This window comes from Pelophylax lessonae (genome assembly GCF_965119305.1).
Source record: "Pelophylax lessonae genome assembly, chromosome: 13".
Taxonomy (NCBI): Eukaryota; Metazoa; Chordata; class Amphibia; order Anura; family Ranidae; genus Pelophylax; species Pelophylax lessonae.
This window is the reverse complement of record NC_138780.1, coordinates 22,796,989-22,823,721: the sequence shown is the minus strand read 5'-3', so window position 1 is coordinate 22,823,721 and position 26,733 is coordinate 22,796,989. Positions and strand designations below refer to the sequence as shown.

General features: G+C 45.9%; 1 protein-coding gene across 2 annotated transcripts in view; it reads left to right on the top strand.

Annotated features, from left to right (window-relative positions):
- The window catches only part of MTMR11 (myotubularin related protein 11), a 113,236-nt gene that overhangs the window by 52,311 nt on the left and 34,192 nt on the right, over positions 1-26,733 (top strand). For both annotated transcript variants that reach the window (XM_082242757.1, XM_082242758.1), the window contains exons 3-9: positions 3,920-4,056; positions 7,463-7,535; positions 9,835-9,977; positions 12,107-12,185; positions 18,079-18,220; positions 22,899-22,986; positions 23,078-23,166. In XM_082242757.1, coding sequence (XP_082098883.1) covers positions 3,920-4,056; positions 7,463-7,535; positions 9,835-9,977; positions 12,107-12,185; positions 18,079-18,220; positions 22,899-22,986; positions 23,078-23,166 — 751 coding nt within the window. The remainder of the gene's footprint in view (positions 1-3,919; positions 4,057-7,462; positions 7,536-9,834; positions 9,978-12,106; positions 12,186-18,078; positions 18,221-22,898; positions 22,987-23,077; positions 23,167-26,733) is intronic.

The following is a 26,733-nucleotide window of genomic DNA, read 5'->3' as shown; positions in this document are numbered from 1 at the left end:
AATGTCACCGAACAGGACACAGAAGAGGACGCTCCGGCTTCAGCTGCCCACACCTGAGATGGCAGCGCTGGAGAAGAAATTTTCAAGGTAAGTATTTCTTCTAAAAGGTAAGTGCGACCCGGGACAGTTCAGAGGCTATCCATTATGGAATGTGCTAGCCCTCACTGTCCCGGTATTTTTATCTAAATTTCACCCCCCGAGGCCGGAACTCAGCTTTAAGTGTGTTCCTAAGGAGTGATTTCTAACTGTGTGGGGGATGGATGTGCTTGAGGAAAAGAAAGATCTGTGTTTCAGCTTAGCCTGAAACACAAGATCTCTCTTTGCCTGTGATGGAAGAGCCGTCTGCCTTGTTTACATAGGCAGACGGCCGTTCTGTCAGTCTCACTGACGATCGCGAGAGGCCAGTGGCGGTAGCGGGCGCCAGTCCCGCGGACTGGCTCCCGCTGTGTCCAATCACAGTAGAAGCGCGGCTCAGTGGCAACCTGTGAAGCTCTGGTGAACTCCATGCCCAAGAGGGTTAAGGTGGTGCTGGAAAATAATGGTGGCCACACAAAATATTGACACTTTGGGCCCAATTTGGACATTTCCACATAGGGGTGTACTCACTTTTGTTGCCAGTGGTTTAGACATTAATGGCTGTGTGTTGAGTTATTTTGAGGGGACAGTAAATTTACACTGTTATACAAGCTGTACACTCAATACTTTACATTGTAGCAAAGTGTCATTTCTTCAGTGTTGTCACATGAAAAGATAGAATAAAATATTTACAAAAATGTGAGGGGTGTACTCACTTTTGTGAGATATATATATATATATATATATATATACTGTATATATATATATATATATAGCAGGTAAGAAAAAAAAACCCTTCTTGTTCGCAATTTTCTGTTTTAAGGCCACATATCCACCTGCAGAGAGTAATACAGAAGGTCTTTGAACTGACACCTAATATTGTAATAAAGACGGTTTAGTTGTGAGTCATGAAAATGCTGCCGGCGACCACAGCAGGAAACTGAGCGAAGACGTCATTTATTACTCTTAGAGGCCACTATCTGATCGCATTTTAAGAAACAAAATGTTGATGAGGTTTGAACTTTGTAGCGAAAGGTTTCCATAAACGGGTCGGTTATTGTGTGTATATATATGTCAATAAAGAGCATCGTACGAAACTGGGTGAGGTGCCCATAGCAGCCAATCAGAATTGATGTTGTAAACTGAATACCTGCTTAAAGAGACCCTGCCTGGTCTTTAACCACTTGCCGACCGGTCACGTTGACTGTACTGCGGCAAAGTGGCTCGTTCCCGTCCAGCGACGTAGACCTAAGTCGCTGGACTCCTCCCCTTGTGGGCGGCGCAAGCGCGCCGCCGGAGGCTCGCTCCCGCCGCTGGAGGCTCGCTCCCGCTGTATTCAGTCACAGCGGGAGTCGGGCCAGGGGAGGAGCGGCGGTCATCACCGCCGCTCTTCCCCGATCGTCAGGGAATCGAGTCTGGAGATCCACCCGCTTGTGTAAAGAAAGCGGGCGGATCTCTTAAGTGACAGGCAGGGTCAGATTGCAGGGTTCAGCATAGCTGAACCTGCGATCTGTCCCTGTGTCACTCTGTCACCTCCCCCCACACACGTCAGTAAGCACCAGGCATACATTAACCCCTTGATCACCAATAAAAAATTAACCCCTTCCCTGCCAGTGTCATTTTACAGTAACAGTGCATATTTATAGCACTGATTACTGCAGTAATGTCACTGGTACCCCCAAAAGTGTCAAAAATGTCAGTCAAGGGAGCAATCTGTCCACCCCAATGTCGCAGTCCCGCAAAAAAAAAAAAAATCGCAGATCGCCGCCATTACTCGTTAAAAAAAAAAAAAACACCAAAAATTACAGAAATCTTTCCCTTAGCAAACCAAAATACGCTTATTGCAATTTTTTTTACCAAAAATATGTAGCAGAAAACAAATTGTCCGAAAATGATAAAAAAATTTTGATTTTTACATTTTTTTGGAGGAAATTTCATATAAAAAAATGTGAAAAATATTGTTATTTTTTCAAAATTGTTGCTCTTTTTTTGTTTATAGCGCAAAAAGTAAAAATCGCACAAGTGATCAAATACCACCAAAAGAAAGCTCTGGTTGTGGGAAAAAAAGGACGTAAATTTAGTTTGGGTACGGCGTTGCATGACCGCGCAATTGTCAGTTAAAGTCGCACAGTGCTGAATCGCAAAAAGTGGCCTGGACGTAAGACAGCAAAATCCTCCGGTGGTAAAGTAGTTAAAGAGACCCTGCCTGGTCTTTATAAGGTTAAAGTCTCTTAATTCCATGCAATGGAAGACAGCCTATACCAATGATGGCGAACTTTGGCACCCCAGACTTTTTGAAACTACATTTCCCATGATGCGCAACTATACTGCAAACTGCATGAGCATCATGGGAAATGTAGTTCCAAAACATCTGGGGTGCCAAGGTTCCTCATCACTGACCTATACTCTCCTCTCCCCCAGCATGTTTCTTTACCTTCCCCCTTTCAGCTCTGCAGCCTCCATGAGACTCTTCAGCATTCTACACCTCTGGTAATGACTTCTGGCAAGTTTTTCCAACATCAAGACAAAAAAATGGCGACGGGGGGGGGGGGGGGGGACCTCCAGCTGATTGACAGCGTCAGCTCTGTTCCTGCGTGCTGCGTGGACAGGGCTTTGCTTTGTGGACTGGTCCAAGTCATTTGGTGAAGGGGGGGATTATGGTGTAGGGTTGTTTTTCAGGGGTTGGGCTCGGCACCTTAGTTCCAGTGAAGGGAACTCTTAAGGCATCAGCATACCAAGACATTTTGGACAATTTCATGCTCCCAACTTTGTTGGAACAGTTTGGGATGGCCCCTTCCTGTTCCAGCATGACTGCGCACCAGTGCACAAAGCAAGGTCCATAAAGACATGGATGAGTGAGTTTGGGGTAGAGGAACGTGGCTGACCTGCACTGACCTGTCCTGATCTCAACCTGATAGAACACCTTGTTCTATGTTGGATCAGGAAGGAGCCATCTCCAAACTGTTCCCACAAAGTTGGGAGCATGAAATTGTCCAAAATGTCTTGGTATGCTGAGGCCTTAAGAGTTCCCCTCACTGGAACTAAGGGTCCAAGCCCAACCCCTGAAAAACAGCCCCGCACCATAATTCCCCCTCCACCAAATGATTGAACCAGTGCATAAAACAAGGTCCATAAAGACATGGATGAGCGAGTTTTGGGGTGGAGGAACTTGACTGGCCTGCATGTAGTCCTGACCTCAACCTGATAGAACACCTTTGGGATGAATTAGAGAGCAGACTGTGAGCCAGGCCAACATCAGTGCCTGACCTTTACAAATGCTCTTCTGGAAGAATGGTCAAACATTCCTATAGACACACTCCTAAACCTTGTGGACAGCCTTCCCAGAAGAGTTGAAGCTGTTATAGCTGCAAAGGGTGGGCCAACTCAATATTGAACCCTACGGACTAAGACTGGGATGCCATATAAGTTCATGTGCGTGTAAAGGCAGGCGTCCCAATACTTTTGACAATATAGTGTGTGTGTGTGTGTGTGTATATATATATATATATATATATATATATATATACACACACACACACACACACACACACAGTATCTCACAAAAGTGAGCACACCCCTCGCATTTTTGTAAATATTTTATCATATCTTGTGGACGGCCTTCCTAGAAGAGTTGAAGCTGTTATAGCTGCAAAGGGTGGGCCAACTCCAATATTGAATCCTACGGACTAAGACTGGGATGCCATATAAGTTCATGTGCGTGTAAAGGCAGGCGTCCCAATACTTTTGGTAATACAGTGTGTATAGTATATTGATTTGGTTTGACTTATTTCCACCCTATATTAAAACGAGGATTATCTTATATAGAAGTCTTTGCTCTCCCCAGGAGAACATGTCCATGAAGAATCGCTGAGAGTCAGAAAACGCATGCACTTCAAAGATGGCCACCGCGAAGTCTATGGCACCTTGTACTGCACCAGCTACAGGATTGCCTTCCGGCCAGACTGCATACGCTTCCGCCAGGTAAGGATGGATTTTTCTATATGGTTCAAGCAGACTGCATTCAAGCAAGTGCGGCTGGTAACACTGCGTTAATCAGGATTCCATGAAGGGTATTACTGGTGGCCCCTGTGTGGCCCTATTGACCAGTCTGGGTTTAGTAAATTGTCAGTAAGCACTGTATGTATGCCTGAGATAATTGGCATCTAGAAACGAAGGAGAAAGACGAGCGCCCGAATAATATTTTAGAACAGTAGTACTAAAATAGTAGTAGTAGTAGTTGTTGTTTAGTGTATTATTTTAGTACTACAGTGATTGCTCTGGTCTTGCGGGTCCTGTGTTCTGCATTTTGACCACAAGGGGTCCCATTCTCGGCACAAACACCATTCACTGAACTTTTAGTATTGTTTTCAATGAATACCAAAGCTGCTCTCTGATTGGACTGGCATGGTGACGTCACAATCTCTATCATCTTTTTATTCAGATTCAGAATACTTTAATAATCCCAAAGGAAGGGACGTTATTGTCATACAGCCACATTCAACAAAGACAGCGCAGGATCACAATAATGAACAGAACAAAGTACAATGATACGATATAAATTACCAACAACAGAGATCAGTTTTAACCACTTCTGAAGATTTTCGCCCTTAAAGCAGAGTCCCCCCCCCCCTCCAAAAATTAAAAGTCAGCAGCTACACACACTGTACACATACTGTAGCTGCTGACTTTTAACCACTTAAGCCCCGGAAGATTTTACCCCCTTCCTGATCAGGAGCTATTTTGCGATTCGGCACTGCGTGATTTTAACGGACAATTGTGCGGTCGTGCGACGCTGTACCCAAATAATATTGATGTCCTTTTTTTCCCACAAACAGAGGTTTCTTTTGGTGGTATTTGACCACCTGTGCAATTTTTACTTTTTGCGCTATAAACAAAAAAAAGAGCGTCAATTTTGCAAAAATAACAATATTTTTCACATTTTTTTATATGAAATTACCCCCCAAAAAAATGTAAAAATCAAAATTTTTTTACATTTTTGGCCAATTTTTTTTAATGCTACATATGTTTGGTAAAAAAAAAAAAAAAAAAAATCACAATAAGCGTATTTTGATTGGTTTGCGCAAAAGTTATCGTGTTTACTAACTACGGGAAATTTATGTCATTTTTGGTGGGTTTTTTTTAACGCGTAATGGCGGCGATCTGCAAATTTTTTTGCGGTACTGCGACATTGCGGCGGACAGATCGGACCCTTGACTGACATTTTTGACACTTTTGGGGGTACCAGTGACATTACTGCAGTAATCAGTGCTATACATATGCACTGTTACTGTAAAAATTACACTGGGAGGGAAGGGGTTAACTTTATTGGGGAAGGAGGGGTTAAGTGTGTCCCTAGGGGTGTGATTCTAACTGTGATTGGACATGGCTACTGGTGTAGGAACAGAGATCAACGGTCCTACATAGTAGAACAGTATGATCACCATTCCTACACAGGGGAGAATGACAGGCGGCTTTGTTTACATTAGCCGCCTGCCTTTCTCCCTTCACGGCGGACGATCGCGAGTGACCGGCGGACATCGGGTCCGCCGGTCACACGCACGGACTTCCCAGGGAACGAGCCGGGGCGGGCGCACGCTCGCCCGCTATTGGCTCACAAGGAAGTGACAGGCTAGTGACGTACCCATACGTCACTTTGCCTGGCCGGGGCTGAGCGCCGCAGTATATGTACTTGCGGCGGTCGGCAACCGGTTAATATTAGGACACTTACCTGTCCTACAGTCCAGCGATGTCGGCACCGCATCCGATGTTTCCATTTCCAGTGTTTCCATTGCTGGTAAGGGAACCCGGCAGTGAAGCCTTGCGGCTTCATGGGCGGGTCCCTACTGCGCAATGCGTGAAGCGCGCTACACATTTGGATTGGCTCAGCGGCGGGGGGAAGGAGGAGGGAGCCAAACTTCCGAGGGACGGCGCGGTAGCGTCGTTTTTCAGGAATGGGGAAGGGTACCTGTCAAAAACAGATACCCGTTCCCCCCTGAAAGGTGCCAATTGTGGCACCGGAGGGGGGGGGGGGGGGGAGCAAATGAGCGGAATTTGGACTTTTGGGTGGAACTCTGCTTTAATGACCAGGTAATTTTTTAGGATTCGGCACTGCGTTACTTTAACTGACAATTGCGCGGCCGTGTGACGCTGTACCCAAATAAAATTGATGTCCTTTTTTTTCCCCACAAACAGAGCTTTCTTTTGGTGGTATTTGATCACCTGTGCGATTTTTACTTTTTGCACTATAAACAAAAAAAAGAGCGTTTATTTTGAAAAAATAACAATATTTTTAACATTTTTTTTATATGAAATTCCTCCCAAAAAATATGTAAAAATCTAATTTTTTTAAAATTTTTGGCCAATTTGTTTTCTGCTACCTATGTTTGGTAAAAAAAAATCACAATAAGCGTATTTTGATTGGTTTGCGCAGAAGTTATTGCGTTTTCTAACTAAGGGAAAGATTTCTGTCATTTTTGGTGTTTTTTTTTTTAACGAGTAATGGCGGCGATCTGCGATTTTTTTTTTTTGCGGGACTGCGACATTGCGGCGGACAGATCGGACCCCTGACTGACATTTTTGATACTTTTGGGGGTACCAGTGACATTACTAAAGTAATCAGTGCTATAAATATGCACTGTTACTGTAAAAATGACACTGGCAGGGAAGGGGTTAATTTTATTGGAGAGGGAGGGGTTAATGTATGCCTGGTGCTTACTAACGTGTGTGGGGGGAGGTGACTGAGTGACACAGGGACAGATCGGATGTTCAGCTATGCTGAACACTCCGATCTGTCACTCCCTGTCACTTAGGAGATCCGCCCGCTCTGTTTACACAGGCGGGCGGATCTCCAAACTAGATTCCCCGACGATCGGGAAAGAGCAGCGGCGATCGCCGCCACTCCTCCCCTGGCCCGACTCCCGCTGTGACTGAAAACAGCGGGAGCGCGCCTCCGGCGGCGCGCGAGCGCCCCCTACAGGGGGAGGAGTCCAGCGACGTAGGTCTACGCCGCTGGACGATAACGAGCCACTGTGCCGCAGTAGAGGCACAGTGAGTGGACGTAAAGTGGTTAAAAAAAGTAAAATATAAAATGAACAATTTTTCCAAGTTGATCAAAAAATTTTCATACAATTATATCCAACACAATACTGTAGTGTCCATCATGTAAACAACAAAGTGGTATTCCCCAGCTACTTGCTGTTCAGTTCCATCATCCACTATACAACTGTAGATGGTTCCCAATAGGTAGCGATATTACCTTCGTAACACCAGCCATCAGCCAGGCTCTGATTGGTTGCTTTGGGTAACACAGACATTGTCATTTCCTTCAGATGTTGTTTGTTGCATTCAAGACATGCAGGAGTTAACAAGACGCGTATTTCTGTGGCAGGATTCCTCCGGCGAGGCGTTATTCGACAACGACAATGACATCGCCCTGCCCTGCGTCGACAGGATTTTGGCAGGTAAGGACCATCACCTTACAGCTTGCCAAGAGGAGCACAATACACCCACACGTGGTACCCGTGACCATTTATCACCAGGAGCCAAGGGTGTGCTACAGCCTGCAGAGCGGTCTGTGTATTAAAGAGAACCTGTCCCAAACTGGGATCTGGAGGGATCTGATTCATCATCTTTCTCATGTGGTTAAAGTGTTTGTTCATCTTTACAGAACAAACATAAAGGGCAACTAACACCGTACACCCTGCCAACCTTCCCCGGTCCCCGCTGTACTTACTTTCATTTGTGATGAGCTGTCAGTGCCCATGCAGCCGGTCCAAGGATTTAAAAAAGAAGAGAGAAACAGGCGCCTCTGAGTAAGATTATAACTGCCGGTTCAAGCGACTTGCATTGACTTCAATTATGTGAAGCCTTTGCAAGCCGCGCCGAAGTCGCGGTGCACGGGCGACTGAATTAGTCGCCCAAAGTCGTGTCGGATCAGTGTGAACCGACTCTAAAGGTTTAATGTGCAGGATACAATAAAAACTTACATTATAGTAAATGGATGCAGGTACATGAATGATCCAGTAAACATCCCTTGTAACAAGAAATAGGCATGACCGGTCCTCTTTATTGTGAGATCAGGGGTCAAAAAGACCTCACAACTACACTAAAAAAGGAAAGAAAAAAAAAGCGTTGGGAAAAAAATTGGCCCTTTAAACCAGTTGCTAGGCAACGATGTTTGCCGTCGCTCCGGTCCTCCAAGACCATAGAGTCGAGTGAGGGCCATCTTGCCCTCACTCGACTTCCTGTCTAAGAGGATCCGGGACCGGATTTTTCTCTCCGCTGCCGGCGGGTCCAGTAAGCGGGGAAAACGGTCGGGACGTGGCGGGAGGGGGCACCTCTTCCGCCACACCGTAAGGGTAATCCTGCTGCGAATCCGCTGCTAGAACCACCCTTATGTGAAAGCTGATCGCCCGCCGTTTTTAGAAATACCGGGGTTATGGCAGCTATATTTAGTGTCAAAGTAGCGACGTAAAACGACGGCGGGCGGGCGGACGGTATGAAGTTAATATTATTCACGTCATTCAATATTTACCTTGAGAGATCAGACACATGTAATGCTACCTTTTGCAATTATAGTTTTAATATACCTTTTAGTTTATGGAGCATAGCGCCACTTCATTTTTATAAACAATTGAATTTTAGATGTGGGGAAACATTATTAAGTTCTGAGCAGCTGCTTCCTATTTTTTATGTTAAGTGTTAGCGCATAGGATTCTATACCTACATTGTCCAACTTTGGCCATGTGGCCATATTGGATCAATGATGGCAAGGGGAACCCCCTTTTGTTACGCATGGCTGCGAGGTAGGTCGTTCCCCAGGCTATAGCTGATTGACTAGCGGCTTGCTACAATGTGTACAATGTGACATCTGCCTGCGGGTTTGGCGCCAACTTTACCTTTATTTTCTAATTATTTTTGACTATTCACTTGTATCTGTCAAAGTAGAAGTTCAAGCAGGGCTTTGATTTACCATTAGGCATGGTGGACCTGATCGGTGGCAAAAAGCAAACAGGAGACTCTTCCTTGTAGAGTTTAGACTGCAAGGGTCTTCAAACTATGGCCCTCCAGTTGTTCAGGAACTACAATTCCCATCATGCCCAGTCATGTCTGCTCATGTCAGAGTTTTACAATACCTCATGGGAAGTGTAGTTTCGCAACAGCTGGAGGGCCGAAGTTTCAAGATCCCTTGTTTAGAGTATAGAGCTCCAGCTCCAGGCTCCTTCAGAAAAAAATTAAACAGCTACAAATACTGTACTTACCTGTCCAGGGATCCAGCGATGCCCTCACCTGAGCCGATTCTCCAATCCGCTTCGGGTGCAGGCGACAGCATCTGTAGTAAGGGAAACAGGAAGTGAAGCCTTGAAGCTTCACAGCTTGTTTCGTACTATGCATGCCCGGGTGGTACTGCGCCTTGTGAATTCGTCCCGTAGTCTTCCGGGACCTGTGATGTGTCCCAGAAGACTGCAGGGGAAGGAGGAGGCAGAACTTCTGGCTTAGTTTGCTGCAACGATCTGAACCGGGAGTGGGAGCGGGTACCTGTCAAAACCAGTTACCCGCTCCGCCCAAAAAGTGCCAAATATGGCAATGGAGGGGGGAGTGTGCAAAAAAAAGTGGCGCTTCCCTTTTTGGGTGGAGCTCCGTTTTAAGGAATATTTTTCAGAAAATATTTTTGTTACCCCAAGCATGCTTCATTTATGCTGGCATGTTTGATATTTATCCATCTGTTCTCATCTTATCCCATTTTTCCTTGACTTTTAGTGGCCGGACAGAGTAAAGTAAAAGTTGTTACTCCTTCGCTGAGCCTGAAGTTCGTCCCGGAAGAACTTATGATCCATTACCGAGGATTCCGCCTAATGCACTTCCACTTCAGTGAAAACGGCTTGAAGACAGAGGCCTACACTGTAAGCTTCAATTGTTTGCATTACATGGATGGCTTCTCTTTGAAGCTGAATGCCAATTAGCTGGTTCATGAGTGATGGCAGTGGGTACTAAAATGGCCCCTGGCCAACTTTGCTTACAGCCTTGTGGTTGGGTGGTGGTAAAATTAAAAGTCAACCACTTTTAAGCATAAGTTTACCTTTTCATGAAAAATTAAAAGGTGAACTAACTCCAAATATCCTGGCCACCCCTTCGGACCCTGCTGTACATAGGGGCCACCATGCCCCCCTCCTGCCAGCGTAGTGGTCCATACATTGACAATAACAATACACAGCCTCCAAGTGAGTATCCATCAAAATACGCACAAAGTAAGCACTCATTGGTCAGCACGAGCATGTGAAGTACTTCTTTCTTCTGGAACACCTTATCGGGATAAGAGGCCTCAGATGAGCTTCTCATTGGTCAGTCATTTGGCTGACCAGTGAGTGCTTGCCATTGTAGACACTGGAAGTCATAAACCATGGGGTAATACTGCTGGCTACAGGAGGATCGGGCACTGGCAAAAAGGGACGAGTTTGAGTCTGGTCCGACCCCAGGTTTAATGGAACCGGGAAGGCCAATGAGCCACATGACCATATTAGGTCAATGATGTCACAAGTATCCCGACCCTCCTGTGTAGGTATAGCTGCAAGCTCATTGGACCAGCACTGACAGCCGCCTTTCAAATTCCAACAAGCCTGAAGCCGAACCAGAGCACATTCCTACTGGGAACAAAAAAAAATACAGCATGGGATAACCTCTGTAACTATCAGAATGTCTCCGTTTTTTGCTCGGAATCTTTCCTCGGCTCTCTCGTTTTCCCCTCAGCATCTTGCCGATATTGATCTATCATTCTCTGGAGTCTTGGGCCAAAGGCTCATTGCTCCAACTCCTGCTATTCTGTAACGGTTGCTGGTCCTGCATAAGGACAAGGTGGAGTTGAGGCGTAGGCCCCCTTTTGTCCTTGGCTGTTTCTGCAAGGTCCTTCTGGTAGAACTTTGAGCCACACTCCCTTATTCTTGTTGGACCTGTTAGCTGTTTGTAGGCGGGGCAAAGGGTTTGGTACCCAATGTGGAGAAAGTGTACACGGAAGCCAAAGAATGCGCAAAATGTATTAACACAACATTCCCGCAGGGTGGAAACAGGCATGTATATCACAGCCTAACCTGACATAACGGTATTTTACAGCAGGTCTTGCAAAACACAGTCTCAGTATTATAGAAGTTACTCTGGAAGGCTTACGATGCTTAGCAGCATCTGACGAAAGAAGTAACTGGAAGGTGGTCTGCCGCCAAAGACACCCGAATGTGGAAGGAATTCCTTGCTGGAACCTATCCCTATGCTAGACACACTGTCCCTCACCAGGGGGTTCCTGCCCCTGACCTAGCCACTTTGTAAATACGCGCCAACTAAAGTGTGACAGTGCTATTTATTATTACTGCCCACACTAAAGATGGCCGCAGAGTTCATCCAGAGCAGCAATGTCCAGTGAGACCGTGGCTGCCCTGATGACGCCTATGGAGGCCTCAGAAGAACAAGAGTTCTTCTTGTCCGCCATCCTCTGTACGGTGGCTGCTGTCATGTTTTCATCTGTGTTGCCCACCAATCAATGGACTGCTTTTTGATGTCCTGAAGTTTCATGACTTCCTGGTGTGCCTCATTGCCCTTTGAGGGACACAGGTCCCACCTGAATTTGTTTATGCTCATGCTTTTGGCACTACTTTGCTACTAAACTAAGATATGCTGGTAGTAAGGATTATACCAACTCCCAAGGCTGGCTTACCAGTTTTTGCTTGCCAGTGTCCATTCCTCCTGTAGGCGGCAGTTTTACCCAACATTTTTGACTTCCTGTGTCCTGCAATGGACTCCAGGAAAACTATTTTACAGTGAGTACATAAATCCTATTATTACTGGAATAGTTGCATTGGATAAAAAGGCAGGAGGCAATGGTCATGTACTGGTCAACAGTGGTGTCGCTAGGGTAGTGTTGTTGGTTTGATGGAGGCTAGACAGGAGAGAGCCCAGGTGACACCAACCCTAGTGACACCACTGCTGGTCGCCGAAACTACATTTAAAAATGTATTCATGTGTCGATCTGGTTTCTTTATTGCAGATGACAAACACCATGATTAAGAACCAGCAGCTGATCAGCTCAGCCACGCATCGGGAGGAAAGCATGCTTCGAAGTCTAGGTGAGGAGCATTATGAGACATGATCCTGCTACAGCAAGAATGTACACCTACACACGTGTCTACATATCACGTCTGTTAGATGTTTTCTTAACCACTTCTGGACCAGAAGGATTTGCCCCTTTAATGACCGGGCCATATTTTGCGATTCAGCAAAGGGAGGCTGAGGGAGGCTGTTGGTAGCCCTTGAGGGACCCCTTCGCGAGGGGGTGGGGGGGTTACCTTGGGCTAGGAGCTCAGGAAAGCTGGCCTGGAAGGATCCCACCACAAGAGGCAGAGAAGGAGCAAGCAGAGACAGTGAGTAGATCAGCACGGTGCAGGGACAGACAAAGGAAGAGACTAATTAAGGGTGTGCACCTGTGCCTATGGATAACCTTAAATAATTAAATATTAAATATATGCACCATAAATAAATAAATAAATAAAATAAATATAAAAAATAAATCTCTAAAGTGCAGCTGCAATAAACTCCTCCTGTCACAAGGACAGGCAAAAGTGAAATTAGAAATCAAAATTATATATATATATATATATATATATATAATATATTGCACACTTAGATTATGCAAAAAACTCATATGTGCCATAGACAATACTACAACATGTGTAACTCAGTCCCGCTGTAAAGAAAGAATATTATACACCAAATCCTGTAAAAAGGAAATTACCGTATATACTCGAGTATAAGCCGACCCGAGTATAAGCCGAGGCCCCTACTTTTACCACAAAAAGATGGGAAAAATGATTGACTCGAGTATAAGCCTAGGGTGAGAATGCAGGGCGGATGGCATGGTGCAGGAGAATGCAGGGCAGCGGGCATGGTACAGGAGAATGCAGGGTACTGGCATGGTACAGGAGAATGCAGGGTGACTGGCATGGTGCAGGAGAATGCAGGGTGGCTGGCATGGTGCAGGAGAATGCAGGGTGGCTGGCAGGGTACAGGAGAATGCAGGGTACTGGCATGGTACAGGAGAATGCAGGGTACTGGCATGGTGCAGGAGAATGCAGGGTACTGGCATGGTACAGGAGAATGCAGGGTACTGGCGTGGTACAGGAGAATGCAGGGTACTGGCATGGTGCAGGAGAATGCAGGGTACTGGCATGGTACAGTAGAATGCAGGGTGACTGGCATGGTGCAAGAGAATGCAGGGTACTGGCATGGTGCAGGAGAATGCAGGGTGACTGGCATGGTGCAGGATAATGCAGGGTGACTGGCATTGTACAAGAGGATCCGGGGTTGTGGGCATACTACAGGAGATGCAGTGCTGTGGGCATGGTACAGGTGGACCATGCCCGCAGCACTGCATCCCTTGTAGCATACCCGCAGCCCTGCAGAATGGCAGGTAGTGCAGCAGTTTCCCTTACCTGTTCCAGAGGCGCCTTCATTTTAAAAATGGCGCCGCCCGGCGCCGACACGTCATTGCGCACGCGCCGCCGCCGCTCGTATACTTTCGGCTATTCCCGGCCTCTCCCGAGCGGCGGCGGCACGTGCGCAATGACATGTATGCGCCGGGCAGCGCCATTTTTAAAACTCAAGCACGTCGGAGCGGCCGGGAACTTTTTTCTTTTTTCTTGACTCGAGTATAAGCCGAGGGGGACGTTTTCAGCACAAAAAAATGTGCTGAAAAACTCGGCTTATACTCGAGTATATACGGTAATAGTGTCCACAACGTATCAGTCTATGTTTGGTGTAATATTACACCTTATAAGGATAACAATCCAGGGTTCCAAAATAAATAATCAGAATTCCAGGCAAGGTGATAGGTTGGTGATAGGGATTCTTATAGGGGTCACCACAGTGCTCAGGGAAGGTATGTCAAATGGCTCACCAGAAAGTTTGGCACACATAGGACAGTCAAGTCTGACTCCCGTCCGTGTGTGTGTGTTCACCGGACCCAGCCGCCCAACTTGGAAGCTGTCATTAGCCTGGCACTGCTGTACCAATAAATATTGCGTTATTGAGAATTTGCATTTTATTTCTCGTGGGTGATTGTGTAGGCGGGGCCCCAGTGCACTGCATTGCCTGGGGGCCTACAATGCTCTTAAGATGGCACTGCCCGCTGGCCAACATCTGATGTGCAGGCCAGTAAGCCAAGCACCAAGCTGAAGGGCAAGAAGGCAGCCTCATCGGCAAGCTTTAGCATTGGAGCAGCCTATCATAAAACAGGCATCAGAATCCAGAAGGCGCCAGAACCAAACCCAAGCCGCCAGGATACCGAAATACCACGGAGAACTAGAAGGAATATTTTTAGCTCCGGCATTGTGTCAGTAGGCTGGAATACTTTTCCAACACAAAAAAGAAAAGTTTGGCAAGGCTTCGGGCACACAATGGCCGCCCCCCTGGAGTGTTATGTCTTGGCAGTGATTAAAGCCTGAACGTACAGACAAACCAGACGGGTTCAGGATGGGGTCACTGCCTATTTTTGGCAGAATTCGCTTGAGAATTTACCGCAAGCCCATCTCTTGTCCTTTAACGGCAGCCAAGAAGAAGACAATGAAAACACAAAAAAAAACTTTGCAACAAACAAAAACAGAGTTTAGATACAAAGCTCTTCTTTTATAAAGATGTCTGAAAAAAGAACTGCATAGCTGTCCCGAAAAGGAGATCTGAAAATCTGACTTCTCCATGTTTGAGGCTAATTGGGTTTAAAGTGTTTGGAGGGAGAAGAGCGATCGTCCGATTTCCCTGGTTTCACATCAAGCCGGATCCGAGGATGGAAATAATGTACGAACATTCTCATAGGACAAAGGCTTTTTATTTTGTTATTTATTGTTTCCGAATGCTGCGCAGTCTTTCGTTTCTGATTTTTCTTGCCTAAAAATCGTCCGGAAACGGTACACATCAAACATTTTAGAGTTTGTCACTTCAGAAATTTTCGTTCGGAAGGTCAGAAATCAGCTGTTGAAAGTTGTATACACAATATCAGAAACGTACACGATCGTTTCTCGGACGAAAATGTTTGCACGATTTTCTCATAGTGTGTACAAGCATTTAGTGTTGCTTACAGTAACCAATCAGAGGCCAGGTATCATTTACTAGAAGAGCTAAGCAAGTGTAAGGAATGTTCCGGTCTCATAACCACTTGAACTCGGGAAAATTTACCCCCCCCCCCTTCATGATCAGGCCATTTTTTTATTTATGGAACTGCGTTACTTTAACCACTTGCTGACCTCCCGCCGAAGATTTACTGCGGCAGGCTGGCTTAGCTGCGCAAACCGCTTTACCTGTATGGCGGTTCGCGGGAGCGCTTCTGGGGGCACGCGCCGGCCCCCATTAGGCAGCGGGAATGCCGATCCACGGGCAGTGGTGTATTTTAGTTTTGTGCTGCCCTAGGCAAGACTAAAATTGGGCGCCCCCCCCCCCCCCATCCTATGTAAATTTGCCCCACTTCCTTTTTAACGGATGTGACTCCCTTAAAAATTGAAGGACTAAAAGTCCCAGCATGAACCCCTGAGATCTCACGAGAGGGGGGGGTGGGTGAGGGAGAGAAAGAGGGGGAGGGATGAGAGAGAGGGGGGGTGAGAGAGGGGGGATGAGAGAGGGGGGGATGAGAGAGAGAGAGGGGAGATGAGAGAGAGAGGGGAGATGAGAGAGAGAGAGGGGGGGTGAGAGAGAGAGGGGAGATGAGAGAGGGGGGGGGGTGAGAGAGATGAGAGAGAGGGGGATAAGAGTGAGAGAGGGGGGGTGAGAGAGAGAGAGGGAGGGTTGAGAGAAAGAGGGGGTGAGAGAGAGAAAGAGGGGGGGGTGAGAGAGACCGGGGGATGAGAGAGGCGGCTCTAGCAACCAGTAGCCAATAGAGTCTCAGGTGGAGGGGGAGCTTTTTTGCTGCCCCCTGCAAAGTGCCGCCCTAGGCCTGGGCCTTGTTGGCCTAGGCCAAAATACAGCACTGTCCACGGGGCCGTAGGCCCCCGATTGCCGCTGGGCACCCGCTCCCCGTGGAGAGAGAACGACGGTCTGCTGTTGTAAACACAGCAGACCGTTGGTCTCTCTGGAATGAATATAGAGCGCCTGTGATCCTCCTATTTAGGATCACAGGTCTCTGTGTTGATTCCACAAGTCCCTCCCCCATACAGTAACACTCCCCTAGGCTCACACTTAACCCTTTGATCACCCCTGGATTAACCCCTTCCCTGCCAATGTAATTATTACAGTAACAGTGCATATTTTTAGCACTGATTACTGTAGTAATGTCACTGGTCCCCCCAAAAGTGTCAAAAATGTCAGTTAGGGGTCCGATCTGTCCACTGCAATGTCGCAGTCCCGCTAAAAATCGCAGATCACCGCCATTACTAGTAAAAAATAAATAAAAATGACATAAATCTTCCCCTCGTTTTTAGATGCGAGAACTTTTACGCAAACCAATCAAAATACGCTTATTGGGATTTTTTTTACCAAAAATATGTAGCAGAATACAAATTGGCCTAAAAGGATGAAAAAAAAAATATTTTTTTATTTTTTTGGGAATGTTATATAGCAGAAAGTGAAAAATATTGTGTTTTTTTTTTTTTTTCAGAATTGACGCTCATTTTTTTGTTTATAGCGCAAAAAATAAAAATCGCACAGGTGATCAAATACCACCAAAAGAAAGCTCTATTTGTGGGAAAAAAATACATACATTCTATTTGGGTACAGCGTCGCACGACCGCGCAATTGTCCGTTAAAGTAACGCAGTGCCGAATCACAAAAAATGGCCTGGTCATTAAGGGGGCGAATCCTTCCGGTCTAGAAGTGGGTAAGAACCTTTTCGGTCCTTATCCACTTGCCAACTGACTCACATATGAGTACGGCAGCAGAGTGGCTTTCCAGTAGGGTAGGCACCACGGTGGTGCTGTGATTAGTATCAGCACAAGCCGATCAGCGGATGCTGGCCAACTTATGTCCGCCGGCACCCGCTGATTAGCGAGGAGACAGACTGGATGGAGCTCTGCCTATGTAAACAAGGCAGATCTCTGTTCTGTCAGCAGGGATGTGATGGATCTTGCCCTGAAGAATGGGGTCTGCCAGGCCTTCTGGCTAGGCAGACCATGTAAACCGATGTCCCCATCAGGAGCCTTGCGCCCCAGGGGTCAGGGTGGGGGTCCTACCCCTTCGGGGGGTGGACTAAAAGGAACACCCTTAAGTGCACTTTTCAGTGTGTGTTTCACGTACACGTTTTTTGTTTACATGTGGGCTTCTTTCGTTCTAGGTTTTGCACCACCAAGAACCTAAGAAATAAATAAAAAAAAAAACTGTCACCTTTAACCGCTTCCAGACCACCCGCCGCAGATATACTGCGGCAGGCTGGCCCTCCTGCGCGAACCGACATGGGGCTATGTTGCTCGCGCGCCTTTTGGCCCAGGGGGCGAGTACAAACCAGAGGCCCATGGTGCAGCGACTTGGCCCCCCCCCCCCCTCCTATTCTTCCTCTTCCCGGCCTCCTCCTGACCCCCATTCCAGACTGAAGCTCCACTCCGGGTACTCTCTACTCACCGGGTTCCCGACCTGGCCAGCAGCGGGTAGTTGGGGGGAGCTGGGACAGCTTGGTCGGGGCTGACTGGCGAAGGAGAGTCAAGGATCAAGGCAATCTGCTGCCAACATCTTATTCCAATTAAAAGGGGTCTGTTTATAAAAAAAAAAACTTGCTTGTGATTGTATCAGCCTTCGTGAATAATCCCAGTAATGCATCTAATATGTTTATTTCCTATGATTGTCAGCTCCATCTATTGTTCAAAGTGCAGTACTTTCCTGGTTGAGGCATTTCAGGAAAATACAGCATTATGGCCCCTAGGTGGAGCTGATGCTCATCTGCCTTGTCTTGTTGAATGCATCCAGAGTGGAAACTTGAATTTTAATACCTTTCAGAGTTTTAATACCTTTCTGATTTAGGTGGTGAAATGTCCTGTTCTCTGTTGACAGATAGGCGGGAAAGCGCAGCCCAAATGGACTACCCTACAAGGCTTTTTGAGTCAGCAGGAGACTGGGAGAATGAAATAGAAAGGCTCGGCGCGACCGCCTGGAGAGTGACGCCCCTTAACGAGCGTTGTGACACCTGTACCAGGTAATGCCATGAGAGTAAAGGGACAAATAACTTAGGACATGTAAATTCCTTGTCTGTTCTCTGTTGATTTTCTCTGTTGCTTAGCTCGGAGGCTTACACCTGTCACCTGTTGTGTGCTAACTTTGACTCTGACTTGTTCTAAAGGTAACAACAGGGCTTGACGGCTGAGTCCTGATTCACATATGGGACATATGACAGACATCGCATGTGACTCGGAGCGCACTGCCCTGAAAATCACATGTGATGTCTGTGAGATACCAAATTCAGTCATACAGATTGTACGGCTGAATTTGCATCACATTCGGTCATAACATGCACAGGACCCTTTTTTGGGTCCGCACCAGAATCGGATCACATGGGTGTTCATACCTATGTGATCAGATTGATGTCCGAACTGAAAGTTCGCACTGCGATATGCAAACTGACCTGGGTGGGGGTGTCGTTAATTTTGTCACCTATGTGGTACTATTTTGGTCTGACAGGTTCTCTTTAATGAGAAACCAGGGGTTTGCTAGACCAAGGAGATTGGCACTTTCCAGTCTATTTCCAAAAAATTCGAGTAGCCAACTCCCCAATGAATCAGTAGGGGTTTGCTAGACCAAGGAGATTGGCACTTTCCAGTCTTTTTCCAAAAAAAAAACAAGTAGCCATCTCCCCAATGAATCAGCAGGGGGTTGCTAGACCAAGGAGATTGGCACTTTCCAGTCTATTTCCAAAAAAATTGAGTAGCCATCTCCCCAATAAATCAGCAGGGGTTTGCTAGACCAAGAAGATTGGCACTTTCCGGTCCATTTCCAAAAATTTGAGTAGCCATCTCCCCAACGAATCAGCAAGGGTTTGCTAGACCAAGGAGATTGGCACTTTCCAGTCTATTTCCCAAAAATTTGAATAGCCATCTCCCCCAATGAATCAGCAGGGGTTCGCTAGACCAATGAGATTGGCACTTTCCAGTCTATTTCCAAAAAATTTGAGTAGCCATCTCCCCAATGAATCAGCAGGGGTTCGCTAGACCAAGGAGATTGGCACTTTCCAGTCTATTTCCAAAAAATTTGAGTAGCCATCTCCCCAATGAATCAGCAAAGGTTTGCTAGACCAAGGAGATTGGCACTTTCCAGTCTATTTCCAAAAAATGTGAGTAGCCATCTCCCCAATGAATCAGCAAGGGTTTGCTAGACCAAGGAGATTTGCACTTTCCAGTCTATTTCCAAAAAATTTGAATAGCCATCTCCCCAATGAATCAGCAGGGGTTCGCTAGACCAAGGAGATTGGCACTTTCCAGTCTATTTCCAAAAATTTGAATAGCCGTCTCCCCAATGAATCAGCAAGGGTTCGCTAGACCAAGGAGATTGACACTTTCCAGTCTATTTCCCAAATATTTAAATAGCCATCTCCCCAATGAATCAGCAAGGGTTTGCTAGAGCAAGGAGATTGGCACTTTCCAGTCTATTTCCCAAAAATTTGAGTAGCCATCTCCCCAATGAATCAGCAAGGGTTTGCTAGGCCAAGGAGATTGGCACTTTCCAGTCTATTTCCCAAACATTTGAATAGCCACCTCCCCAATAAATCAGTAGGGGTTTGGTAGACCAAGGAGATTGACACTTTCCAGTCTATTTCCAAAAATTTTAATAGCCATCTCCCCAGTGAATCAGAAGGGGTTTGCTAGACCAAGGAGATTGGCACTTTCCAGTCTATTTCCAAAAATTCGAATAGCCATCTCCCCAATGAATCAGCAAGGGTTTGCTAGACCAAGGAGATTGACACTTTCCAGTCTATTTCCATAAAATTTGAATAGCCATCTCCCCAATGAATCAGCATGTACGTTTGTTCTTTATGAATGGGGCAAAAAAAAGAATGTTCTTTAGGCTATTTTCTCTTCTTAACGAATGTTCTTTTACAGTTGGTTCCCATTTCTGCGATCCGATTTTTATCAAATTTTTTGAAAATTTGCGATTATGTATTGCAAGTTGGGGGGATACCTTTCTCAGGTACACCTCTTTGCACTTCTTGATTTGCTTGACAGTTGCTCGCTTCCTCCTGGGATGCCCATGCCATGAATCTCAGGAGGCTGCAGGGTACCGTACAGTGCATGCACCATGCTTCGTCATAAGTGGGGTCATCTCTGTCTTCAAAGTTTTTGCAGCCAGTCCCCTAATGTTGCGCCATAGCGTGTGCATGTAATCACAGGGCCGGCTGCAAGAACAGGGACAGCTGCACCCCCATCTGCAGTGAGCTCAGAAGAAGATGGTGGCATGGGACCGAGTGTACTTTGGGAGAGTCCTAGAATATGTTGTTGGATTTCTGGGCGTGAAATTATGTTTTCTGTGCACAAACCAACTCTAAAGGTGGGTGAGAGGGTGGGAGTGAATAGGGGACAAGGAATGAATAGTCTCCTTAAATCCGTTGCTTTATCATTGTTGAGTCTCTTGGATTATACCCCTGGGCTGTACATGAGGCCTTGACTTCTGCCCAAGTCAAGATTAAGTCCTTCCCCTCTTCCGATGCTGAGCACTGTCCTGACTGTTGGATGCCAGAACCTCTACATTCTGGGATTTGAATGGAAGGTGAAGAGTCTAGTGCTAAGAGGGGGTGAGGAGTAAAGTTGACTTGGCACAAGTCAGGGCTCCATATACAGCTTGGGCCTAGGACCCGAGGACCTCCACAAGGACACAGAGATCTTATTGAGGACTATCGGCACAAGGTTCCTGGATTATGACATTGCTCCTACTGCTTTATTCTAGTTCATAGTTCACAGGAATGCGATAAGCTTGTTTGTAGTATGTATGTATATATATATATATATATATATATATATATATATATATATATATATAAATTGTTAATTTCATATTTGGCCAGAGCTGGTATTTAGGAAGCAGAAAGAAAACCTATAATTATGAAACCAGAAGGAACATCAGCTTCAAAGGAATTAACCTATAGCAGATGCTGGCACAATCCACAGCGATGATTGGTTAACGAGTCCTGAAAATATGCGCATTTGTTTCCCAGAATCTTAAGCTGCAGAAGAAGCAAATACAGCTTTCTCTATATTAACCACTTCTGGACCGGAAGGATTTGCCCCCTTAATGACCAGGCCGTTTTTTTGTGATTCAGCGCTGCTTTATTTTAACAGACAATTGCGCGGACATGTGACGCTGTACCCAAATAAAATTGATGTCCTTTTTTTCCCCACAAATAGAGCTTTCTTTTGGTGGTATTTGGTGGTATTTAATCACCTCCTGTGATTTTTATTTTTTTTTCTGAAAAAAAACAAACAATATTTTTCACATTCTGCTATATAACATTCCCAACCCCCCCCCCCCCCCCCCATGATTTCCAATGAGTACCGATCATATCTTTTTGACTTTAAGTCACAACGACTTGAAAGTAGTCCCTGCACTACTTTAGTTTGACTTTGATGCGTTTTGAGGTCCATAGACCTCAAGATTACACAGGCATCGATTCGAGTCCAGTCAAAGTCACGCGACTTTTAGGTCGCACAAGTGTGAAAGCTGCCTTCATGTGTCCTTCCCATTTTCTCTCTGAATTGTTTGCTGTTCTGAGCAATAAACGCCTTTTTCCTCATTCATATAAGTGACTGGCGCCCATCTTTTCTTCAACTTTCTACCTTCACCCACCATGCCTAGCAACTTGTACCCCGAGGTGACATGTCAGCCCTCCCTCTCTTTGGGGTCACCACCCTGCCTCTGGAGGTCAGGGGAGCTCTACATAAGAACACTTACCTGTCCCTGGATCCAACAGTGTCTTCACCCAAGCCGGTTCTTCAAATGTCTTTGGGTGCAAGTATCTTCACTAGAGGAAATGGGCAGTGAAGCCTTGAGGCTTCACAGACAGCTTTTAATTGTGCATGCGCAAACCACGTTGCACATTGATTGGTCCCACAGTCTTCTGGGACCTGTGATGTGTCCCAGAAGGCTGCGGGAGAAGGAGGTGGGGTCCAAACTTCCACTCAGATCGCCGCAGTGATCTAACCAGAAGTGGGGGAGTGGGAACCTGTCAAAATCAGGTACCTGCTACCCCCCCCCCCCCCAAAAAAAAGTAAAATTGGGCCAAATTTAATGGAGGAGGAAGAGCAGAACTTCCCATTTTGGGGGGGAAGTTACCCGTTAAATAGTGTTTTCAGTTTGTGGTGTTCGGTTATAGCCTAGTTCAGTGATGGCAAACCTTGGCACCTCCAGATGTTTTGGAACTAAATTTCCCATGATGCTCATGCACTCTGTGGTGCAGGTGAGCATCATGGGAAATGTAGTTCCAAAACATCTGGGGTGGTGCCAAGGTTTGCCATCACTGGCCTAGTTCCACTTTTAATACAGTGATTTCCTATGATCGTCAGCTCCATCTAGTGGCCATAATGGAGTTCACCCGATGGAGCTGACAATCACTGTATTAGGCAAATTAAATTGAGAATAGGTGAACGTATGTCACATTCATCCAATGAATTCTTTATAAATACACCCTTCAGTGTACATTTTAAAGAAGATTGCAAACCGCCTGTCTCTTCTGTGGTGAAGTACCTTCCTACTACCAAATTGTGTTTTTACACTTTAGTTCTGCTTTAAATAGCTCTCTAACATTTAAACTATTTAAACCTGGTTCCTGAGTTGACACAGACAGCAAATGCCTACTTTAGGCATCATAATCCTTTATGTCTTTATTTCAGCCTCTCCAAGTACTTTGTGGTCCCCTGCAAGCTCTTGGACAATGACCTGAAGAAGACATTTGCACATTTCCAGCAGAGGCGGATAGCTGTGAGTACTGAACCACATCTGATCTTCGTCTCTAGATTAATATGTATGAAATATCATATAACACTGGTTTCTTTTTGTGTTGAATACACAGCGATGGTCGTGGCATCACCCGCGTGGAAGTGACCTGCTGAGAGCGGCTGGATTTCAATCCAACACCGACCCCGATAAAGAAGACTTAAAGTAAGCACAACTTTGGAGGGGGTAGGCTAACCCTATTCAGTTGATCCATTTTAATGTTTTTTCCTTCTAATGAATGGACTTCTGAAGAACTCTGTGTCTTAGAAAATGTGTGCCTGCTCTATCATGTGTTCAGTTGTAACCAATTTGGACAAAGTCCATGTTTATGGCTACCTAGGTGTAGTGCTAGGGATGCACCGATATTCGGATCGGATATCGGCGCCGATATGGCCATTATAGCTGGATCGGGGGATCGGTAACATTGACCGATCCACTGGCCGATCCGGTTTTTGCTTAGTAACGGCTCAGCCATCCCTTACTTGGTGCAGTAGTAGTATGGGATGGGAGCCGCTACTTCCTGTATAGTCCCGGCTCACAGGCGGAGTGATATCAGATGCACTCCGCCTGTGAATGGAGGAGCTGTACACATAAAGCAGCGGCTTTGCTCTGTACTGCAGCCGCTTGCTTTGTGTGAAGCTCTGGATCGGTTCCGGTATCGGTATCGGCGATTTCACAACGCCAGATATCGTTATCAGTATCGGGTCAAAAAAAGTTGGATCGGTGCATCCCTATGTAGTGCTCACCCCCTAAAAGGCCCACTGGCTTGGTCCCAAGGTTCTTTCCCCAGGAGGTGTACTAGCAGCCAGGCACACAGTCTCAGTCACTCTTCTTGCTCAATGATTATTCTAGGGAAGTGGTCTCCAAACTATGGCCCATGGGCCAGATGTAGCCCTCTGCTTGCCTTTATCTGGCCTTCAGGGCACTATTCCTCCCATTGGTCACCATCGATTAGGGGCTATACTTCTCAATGACACTAATGATGGGGCACTATTTCCCCCACTGACACTAATGATAGGGCACTATTCCCCCCACTGACATCAATGACAAGGGGTAATTTTTCCTACTGACACGATTGATGAGAGGCAATTTCTCCAACTGATACCAATGGTGGGGCACTATTCCTCCCCAAGGCACCTAAATGGGGCTCTTTTCTTCCCACTGACACCAAAGATGGCGCACCATTCCTCCCATTAACACCATTTCCTACTCCCACCGGTCACTGTCTGGCCCTTCTAAAGTCTGAGGGGCAGTAAACTGGCCCTTTGTTTTAAAAGTTTGAAGACCCCTGGTCTAGGGGTATTCTTTTTCATGCCTTGAACCTGGACGGGAGCAGGGTAACCGTGGGATACTCCAGTAGGGAATAGTAATAACTTGAGGACACTTGTATCTTCCTATAAACTTACTAGCATAGTAAATTTTGTGTTATCGCTCTCACTCACTCATACTGGTCACTGGAAGTTCAACATGGCACCTCATTGCAAAGAACTCTCTGAGGATCTGAAAAAAAGAATTGTTGCTCTATATAAAGATGGCCTAGGCTATAAGAAGATTGCCAAGACCCTGAAACTGCAGCATAGTGGCTAAGACCATACAGCGGTTTAACAGAACAGGTTCCACCCAGAACAGTCCTCGCCATGGTCAACCAAAGAAGTTGAGTGCTCGACGTCATATCCAGAAATTGTCTTTGGAAAATAGACGTATGAGTGCTGCCAGCATTACTACAGAGATTGAAGGGGTGGGGATCAGCCTGTCAGTGCTCAGACCATACGCCGCACACTACATCAAATTGGTCTCCATGGCTGTCCCAGAAGGAAGCCTCTTCTAAAGATGATGCACAAGAAAGCTTGCAAACAGTTTGCTGAAGACAAGCAGACTAAGGACATGGATTACTGGAACCATGTCCTGTGGTCTGATGAGACCAAGATAAACTTATTTAAATCAGATGGTTTGGCGGCAACCAGGTGAGGAGTACAAAGACAAGTGTGTCTTGCCTACAGTCAAGCATGGTGGTGGGAGTGTCGTGGTCTGGGGCTACATGAGTGCTGCCTGCACTGGAGAGCTACAGTTCATTGAGGGAACCATGAATGCCAACATGTACTGTGACATACTAAAGCAAAGCATGATCCCCTCCCTACGGAGACTGGGCCACTGGGCAGTATTCCTACATGATAACGGCCCCAAACAAACCTCCAAGATGACCACTGCCTTGCTAAAGAAGCTGAGGGTAAAGGTGATAGACTGGCCAAGCATGTCTCCAGACCTAAACCCTATTGAGCATTTGTGGGGCATCCACAAACGAAAGGTGGAGGAGCGCAAGGTATCTAACATCCACCAGCTCTGTAATGTTTTAATGGAGGAGTGGAAGAGGACTCCAGTGGCAACCTGTGAAGCTCTGGTGAACTCCATGCCCAAGAGGGTTAAGGCAGTGCTGGAAAATAATGGTGGACACACAAAACATTGACACTTTGGGCCCAATTTGGACATTGTCACTTAGGGGTGTACTCACTTTTGTTGCCAGCGGTTTAGACATTAATGGCTGTGTGTTGAGTTATTTTGAGGGGACAGCAAATTTACACTGTTATACAAGCTTTACACTCACTACTTTTCATTGTAGCAAAGTGTCATTTCTTCAGTGTTGTCACATGAAAAGATATAATAAAATATTTACAAAAATGTGGGGGGTGTACTCACTTTTGTGAGATACTGCATGTGTATGTATGTATGTATGTATATATATATATATATATATATATATAAAAATCTCCTCTAACTGTCCTGGTGACCATTGTTCCTTGGACTAAAAGTGATGACAAATCCAAAATTTTGAGTTGTCACCAATATGGATAAGCTGGTTTGGTTTGAACTCGGTTGAAATCCAGTTTGGTAGAACCCATAGGAAGCTCTGACATGATCCCATCCCAACCGACCCAGTCAGCACCACCCATGGCATTCCCTGCTTCCCACTGCACGTACGCAAAGGGTTGGGGATGCCCTTGATGTCATGGACCTAATATAACCACATGGCTATTGACCCAATATGGCCATGGGGAGTTCTTGCAATGGGGACACTTGTTTAAGAAGAGACTTCCCACACTTTGGAGAGATTTCTTAATGCTGCCTGTTGGGTCTGCAAGACAGAAAGTGAAGAGAAGCACCTTCCTACTTTATCCAAATGTAAAAAACAAGTTTTGGCTTTATATGTACTGTCTTTGACCATACATCAGAGAGGAGGCTCCATTTTACTGCAGGACTATTCTCACTGAGATTATTAAAAAGCAGGTGATGCAGCACAGTATATATAACTATATATAATAGGAGTGACCACAGTCTCCTATTTCCTAGCGAAATCACAGAATTAATTTTGATGGTCTGGCTTATGGCAAAAACTGTTCGCCCGTTCAATGTCTCATAGGTTTGTGTGTTCAAGGGACACTGCAACAGTATCTGTATAAGTGACTCTCTGCAAGATATAGCATAGCACAGCAGTACAGAGTGAAACTGGAGTAAGGTAACACTCATCTGTGCTTCAATTACATGTCATGACCCCTTGTCCTAAGATTTCCCTGAAAAGACGGATTTTCTTACGTATCATTGTCTCTTCTTTATCTCATTCATAGAGCACATGGTTATCTGTACTGTATAGTCTTAGCACAGAAACTCTTTAGAATTAAAAGGGTCTAGTTAAAAAAAAAAAAAAGTCGTTCAGATGCCTCAGCATTCCTGTAATGT